The sequence below is a fragment of the Neomonachus schauinslandi genome, chromosome X (genome assembly GCF_002201575.2).
Source record: "Neomonachus schauinslandi chromosome X, ASM220157v2, whole genome shotgun sequence".
Lineage (NCBI taxonomy): Eukaryota > Metazoa > Chordata > Mammalia > Carnivora > Phocidae > Neomonachus > Neomonachus schauinslandi.
Genome location: NC_058419.1, coordinates 70,220,059 through 70,226,959, shown reverse-complemented (window position 1 = coordinate 70,226,959; position 6,901 = coordinate 70,220,059). Strand labels below are relative to the sequence as shown.

At 50.5% G+C, this 6,901-nt stretch overlaps 1 protein-coding gene across 1 annotated transcript; it reads right to left on the bottom strand.

Moving 5' to 3' along the window:
- Positions 1-1,811: 1,811 nt before the first annotated feature.
- On the bottom strand, positions 1,812-6,069 carry SLC7A3 (solute carrier family 7 member 3). The gene is made up of 11 exons (XM_021680402.1): positions 5,700-6,069; positions 5,078-5,236; positions 4,725-4,902; positions 4,410-4,522; positions 4,046-4,268; positions 3,749-3,888; positions 3,513-3,615; positions 2,904-3,064; positions 2,539-2,705; positions 2,079-2,187; positions 1,812-1,942 (listed from the first exon to the last, which is right to left on the bottom strand). Exons 1-11 carry the CDS (start codon positions 6,067-6,069, stop codon positions 1,812-1,814), a joined length of 1,854 nt encoding a protein of 617 aa, XP_021536077.1.
- Positions 6,070-6,901: the final 832 nt, after the last annotated feature.

Sequence of the window (6,901 nt, the reverse complement as noted above, 5' to 3'; positions counted from 1 at the left end):
CTCACATGCTCTACCAACGAGCCAGCCAAGCGCCCCCCAAAATTTGCTTCACATACACGTGTGTGCTCTGAGTTGGTGGCCCCCAAATTTTTAACTCTAGCCTGGACTTCTAGCCTAGCTTCAAGTTCCAGTTGTTGATTACGTATCTTTACCTGTATGAAGCTAAATTCATGAATGTTTATCAATTAGCATATCTGGATCTGAATTCGTCTTTCCCCCCAATATGCTACTCCTCTTTTGCCATCTTGGCTACTAATCTGATCATCCAATCAGAAATTTCATGATCTAAGCCATCCACTTCTTTCTTACCTCCTACGTCCAACTGACCAAGAACCCTGAAATATTTTACCCAAATGACCGCAATGTCCTCCTAACTAATTACTACTAGCAATGTCACAATGGTTAAATAGTGACTATTATCTCACTGCTCTAGCTTCCCCCAGCCTTTTCTGAAGCACCCTCCTTCCTGCCAGGCTAACAAATCCAACCATCTTCCTTCCTTAGAATCCTTCACTACCTGCCCGCCCCCAAACACGTGCACCATTTATAAAGATAACATCTGAATTGCTTGGTAGGATATACAAAGCCATTCATGTGGTTCATATGGTCTCTGTTGTATTTCACAACCCCACATAGGCTACCCTCCAGCCACACTAAACTACAGGCCATACCTCCAAATACAATATGGTTTTTCACACTCCTTGGCTTTGTGCACACTATTCACTGACAAACAAGCCCTCCCCTCAGTCCACGTCAGGAATACCTATTCAAGACTCGGGTCAAGCATGTCCTTCTTTGTGTTTCTGTGGCAATCAGCACTTACCCCTGCCCTGGTATTAAGTCACATTATTTCATGTGTACCTGCTTGTCTCCCCCTCTAGATTGTGAGTTCCTTGAGGGCAGGGACTAGAGGTTTTATTCATATTTGTATCCCTAGGGCCCGGCATGGGACCTAGCATTTTAATTTTAATAGGAGCTCCGCATAGGTGTGTTGAAAAAATGGACGAATGAACAGTTCTTGGTCTGAGCCAAGCTTTGAGCTCTGTTGCCTTACTACTTCTACAACCATCAGTATCTATATGTACTATATAGTCCTTTACCAAACCCCACTATCGTCCACCCCTCCTCCCAGCCGTGCCAAATACCCTAGCCAAAACCTCTGTTACCCAGGCAGTCACAAGAGTCTGGGTCTAGTCCAACTAGAAGGGGTGGAACACAAGACAATGGTCTCAGTGTAGGTCCTGACCAATGCCAGTGTTGAGATCAGAGTCCACCCCCAAATCCCAAAGACAAGTATTGCTGTCCTACTTATTCAGAAGCTAACCTTTAGTATAGCAAGAGGGAAACCTATCTCAAGATCATTCCTTTCAGTGTGACTAGACTTAACAAGTGGCCACGCCACCCTCCTCAAACCCTGAGCCAACAAGGAACACACACAGGCACAAAAGAGACTTTTGCGGCGACAGGAGCAAACACAAGACACGTATCTGAAGCTCTCCACACTGCAAGTCAGGCCCCACATCATCTCTAGCAAGCAAAGAACAAGACATGGTTTCTTTTTCTAGTGTCTTTTTAATAATAATTTTGTAAAAGCCAGTAAGCAGCTACAGACAAATTGAAAAGGAGACCACCAAAAATAAAATATAAAAAGATGAGAAACAGCAAAGACACATCCTTCACTCCACAATAAATACAGAGCTCTATTAGTGGTCCCCCACCCACATCCTGTGGGAGCCCTGGCTTCCCAGTGTGCTCAAGGGTACTCTCCATTATTGTGCAGGGGGACCAGACAGCATTCAGTTGTGATGATGTCAAATCGAATGTGTACAGGCACTGCTGAGATCAAGGTCTACAGTTTTGGCCCTAGACTTGAGTGGGGCTTGGTCATTCTTAACCTCTTCCAGGCTGTGCTGGATCCCATAGCCGAAGTAGATAGCAAACCCTAGTGGGGAAAGGTAGCTGTGAGGTAGGGAATAGTGACCTGTAAAGGCTTCTTAGGTCTCCCTACATGAGACCAAGAGGAAAAAGAACTGGGGTAGGACACCTGAGAGGACTACTCTTCCCAAGTGGATACCTACCAATCAGCATCCAGACCCCAAATCGGGCCCAGGTGCCCGCTGTCATCTGCATCATAAGGTAAACATTCACAAAGATGCTCATTAGTGGGAGGAGAGGCAAAGCAGGTACCTGGGAACAAAGCAAAACCTTCTTTGTATATACCATGAGGTGACCTAGAAAGAGATCCCTAACCTACTGAGGCCAGGAAAGGAAGGGTCCAACTCCTACTCATCTTGTATATTTCAATGCCCACACATTTAATGTGCCTCATACAGGACAGGACTCCAAGGATACACAGTTGGGGGAAACAGAACTGGAAAGGAACTATGGAGGGTGAGAGAAGTCTTTGGCCTAGGTATCTCCTGTATCTTTCCTTCCTTGTCCAATTAAAGAATATTTATGAACCTTATTAGACCACAAGGCATCTGGAGCCCATTCTTCTGAGATGGGTGGGTAGGTGGAAAGAAAGAGGTCATTTACCTTAAAGTGCAGGGGAGTGGAACTCTGTGGCTGTCTCCAGATGACCCCAGTGATCCCAGTAATGAGCATCAGGAGCAGCACAACCACTGCAGTCCACACTGGGTCTCCGGAAAGCAGAGGGACGGGCCACTGGGCCAACACCAGGCAAAGAAGAGTGAGCAGCAGAGCTTCAAGGGTCAAGTTGAGAAACATCAAAACCAACTCTTGAGACCAGCATGTGAAGACACCAGGCACCCCATTCAAGGAAGGTCATGCTCTCTCTAGTTCATCCTCAGCCACCAAATGCCACACACACATACACACACACACACCCCGGTCATGCTGACCTCAAAACCACCACCCTAGAGAAAAATTCTATTGCTCACCAACCAACGAGGAACACACATAGACAACTTGGCCAGACAGTGGAGTGGGGACAGAGTTGAGTGGACAGAATAGTCCCTGTAGGGTCAGTTTCTCTGCTTTGGCGATCTTCTCCTCCTGCAGCTCTACCTCATCCTCCTCATTCTTCAGCTCAGGCTGATACCTGAGGCAAGAGTAAGAAGGCAGGATTAACAACAACCCTTAACCACTTCAGCATCTTCTCCCAAGCAGCTTAACCTCCCTACGAGCTTTTTTCGGCGGGGTGGGCTGTCCATGTTCCTCCAGGAGAGTCAGGGTTAAGGCAGGCAGAGGAAGAAGGGAGAAGAGATCCCCGTCCTTCCTCACCCAAGAACAAAAAAACCCCCAATCCGGGCGCCTGGGTGGCTCAGTTGGTTAAGCGACTGCCTTCGGCTCAGGTCATGATCCTGGAGTCCCGGGATCGAGTCCCGCATCGGGCTCCCTGCTCGGCAGGGAGTCTGCTTCTCCCTCTGACCCTCCTCCCTCTCATGCTCTCTGTATCTCATTCTCTCTGTCTCAAATAAATAAATAAAATCTTTAAAAAAAAAAAAAAAAAAAAAAAACCCAATCCTAGTTTACCAAGGGAGTCTCACCTGAGGATGAGAACACAAATAGCCACCAGGGAGTAAGCAAGCAGGGTCCCAATTGACATGAGGTCCACAAGATCGGTGAGTTCAAAGAGGAATGCCATGAATGCTGAAATTGATGGGCAGAAAACAAGAAATGAGGGAAGGGAAGAGCAAATTTAAGGGAATTGGTGAAACAACTTGGGGAAGGGCAAAGACGGGGGGGGGGTTGTTGTTGTTGTTGTTGTTGTTGTTGTTTTTACCTGCAATAATGCCAGAGACCACAGTGGCCACGATGGGGGTGTGTGTGCCCGTGTGGACCCTGGCAAGGACACGGAACAGGAGGCCATCCTCTGCCATCGCATAGATCACCCGAGGCATGGGGAACATAGAGCCCAAGAGGCTGGAGGGAGGAATGGCCGGAGCGGCATGAGTTCACTGCAGTCTCTGTTCCCACACAGCCTTCTCCTCACAGCCCTTTTAAGGGGGTATTCGCCAAGCACTGAACGCTAAAGCCAAAGACCCCGACGGCAGAGGAGAACAAACGTTCGGCCACTGACCTGGTAGAAAGCGCACAGAGGGATCCAACAGCCACAACATAGCGGGCAGGAGCCCATCCAGTATAGAGAAATGCCTCAGGCAGGGGACTCTCGGGTTGAAGCTGGTAGTAAGGCATCATAAGCGTAAGTGCCGAAGAGACACCAAAATATGCCAAAAAGCAGACGAACAGTGAAATCACAATGCCCACAGGGATGGAACGCTGGGGATTCTGGGCTTCCTCACCTGCAGGAAGGGGCACAAGTTTCTGATCAGGGAAGCAGGCCCGCTCCTCTACTCCCCCCCACGCCCCGCCAATGTGCATGCCACCTGAGCATACACTGTACCCCAGGGCCCCCACCCCCGGAACCAGAGTGACTGTGTTACCAGTGGTAGCAATACAGTCGAAACCAACAAATGCATAGAAACAGGTAGCTGCTCCACGGAGAACCCCCTCGAAGCCGAAAGGCACAAATCCTCCAGAGCCCAGAGGGCCCAAGCTAAAGTGGAAGAAAAGGGATGGAAAAGGTGTGTTCAGCCACCTCTGGGCCTTTTCTCTAACGCCAAACCACTCAGCCGGGTCTTTGAGACCTCCACTCCCATTCCTCCTCCCCAACCCAATCCTGAAGCCCTTAGCATGGATCCCCCTTGGCTCCCCATCATGCTCCCAGCGCTGCAGCTCCTGAGAGTGAGTCTCCTGACCTGTCGGTGTCATTGAGTCCAGCCATGGTCAGTTTGTAGTCCTCTTCTGTGAGTTTCCAATTGTGCAGGTCCCCCTTAATGAAGCCAGAGATGATGACAAAACCGAGAACCAAAAGGTTCACCACTGTGAACACTTTGGTAACCAGGGCTGACTCACTAGCCCCCAGAGCCAGCAATCCTGTGGGAAAGAAGCAGTCAGGACTCAGAAAAGTCCTCAGTCCTCACTTGGTTTCCCGCCTCTGCGCACACCTTTCCTGCCCAGCTTCTCTTCTTTCTCACCATTATCACCTCCCCTCTCAGGCTTGGTCCCTCCTAGCCCTGCCCCCATCAGTTAGCCCTGTGTCTTCCCTCACCGGTGAGCAACAACACAAGGCCCAGAGCAAAGAAGTCTGGATATTCTGCAAGGACATGGGGAACATGCAGTGAGATGCTCCCCTGCAGGGTCTGTGAGATGCGGTTCGCAATCAGGTTGTCAAACGCCGAGCTCCAGGCCCGGGCTACACTAGCTGTACCTGGGGGAGCAGAGGGAGAAACACGGCGTCAAGTTTCCTTCTCCCCTTGTCCCCTCCTCCCTCCCCGGACACCAGCCACACAAATAATCCCTGCTGTCTTCCCCTATTCTTATTTTTTTTTTTTTTTTTTAGTAGGCTCTACACCCAACCTGGGGCTTGAACTCACAACCCAAAGAGCAGGAGTCAGCATGCTCCACCAACTGAGCCAGCCAGGTGGCCCTAGTCTTACTTTTTAAAAACCAAAACAAGTCCATTTAGGACCCCAGGACAGAGATAGGTAGAAAATGAACAATTTCTCCACACCTTCAACGCTCCCAGCCAGCCCCCCAACACACACACATTTAGGGGTACTGAAGTCTTGTGAATGTTAAAGAATTTATCGCTTCACCATCGCGCCCAGACTTTCGGACTCAAAGCCCCTTCATTGGCTGCGCACAGTTCCCTCCCTGTCCCAACATCTCACCTATAACATAGGAGAGGATGAGGTTCCAGCCAGTGGTGAAGGCCCAGAGCTCACCCACTGTGACATAGCTGTAGAGATACGCAGACCCAGAACGGGGAACTCGGGCACCAAACTCCGCATAGCACAGTCCAGCCAACACAGAAGATAGAGCGGCCACCAAAAAGCAGATCACAATGGATGGTCCTGCTTTATCTTTGGCCACCTCACCAGCCAGGACATACACACCTGCACCCAAGGTGCTGCCCACACCCAGGGCCACTAAATCCAGGGTGCTCAGGCATCTGGCAAGGCGACTGTCTGCCATGCCTGGCTCCAGCGCACGTCTGCGTACCAGCTTTTGACCAAATCTGCGAAGTGCCCGCCACAGCATTCTAGCTGGAATTGCAGAGGATTCGAAGATCTGGTGAAAAACGAGACAAAAAGCCCTTCAATAGGGCTCATTATCCCTAAGCTCTAAGAGTGCATGACAATACCCACCCCACCAAGCAAAGGAGCAATGGGGGGAGGGGGAGGATATTGAAGGGACAAAGGCAAGTGTCTTCCTCTAACCTCAGTTTCTTCCTTAACAAGGAGTAACAGGACCTCACAGGTTTGTAGAAGGACTAAATGCAGAAAAGACATGTGAAAGCCCCTATGGTACAGTAGCCGGGCACCCCGGGAGCGCTCAGTCAGCATCAGTCTCTCTCTCTCTCTCTCTCTCTCTCTCTCTCTCTCTCTCTCTCTCTCTCTGACGGGGAAACTAGGGTTTATCCTAGACCCCAACCCAGGAACCGTGGAACCTAATCTGGGTCCGTTCCCCGGCCTGTAGCTCCTTGGGAATTAAACAGAACTCACCCCAGGAGCGGCCCGCAACTCTGGGCAGAAGCCCCTTCTCGCATCCAATACCCATGTTCCTTTTCAGTGCTTGCCCGAAGGGCTACTTCATAGGCAAGGTTACTAGATTGCCCGGAGGGAGGGGCGGGGGGGGGGGAACCGACCTCCCCCTGCAGATCAAAAGTGAGCACCGACTCAATTCCATCCCTACTCACCCAGCCCACACCGCGTCAATGGTGCTACTGTCGCCCAGGGGAGTAAGCGAATGTTCTCCCACTTCCTCCCGCCCTGCTAGGCTGACCCGCAAGAATCAACAGTGGGGCGGGGCTTCGACATCTAAAGATTTGGAGATGCACCCCGAGAGGGGCCCCAGGGCAGCCCGAAATTGC

Coding starts and splice junctions, on each gene's coding strand:
- SLC7A3 (XM_021680402.1), bottom strand. CDS start 6,069: ATGCTGTGGCGGGCACTTCGCAGATTTGGTCAAAAGCTGGTACGCAGA. Junction 4,523..4,724: donor GGACTCAATGACACCGACAG/GTCAGGAGACTC, acceptor CTTCCACTTTAG/CTTGGGCCCTCTGGGCTCTG. Junction 2,706..2,903: donor TGTGTGTTCCTCGTTGGTTG/GTGAGCAATAGA, acceptor TGACCCTTGAAG/CTCTGCTGCTCACTCTTCTT.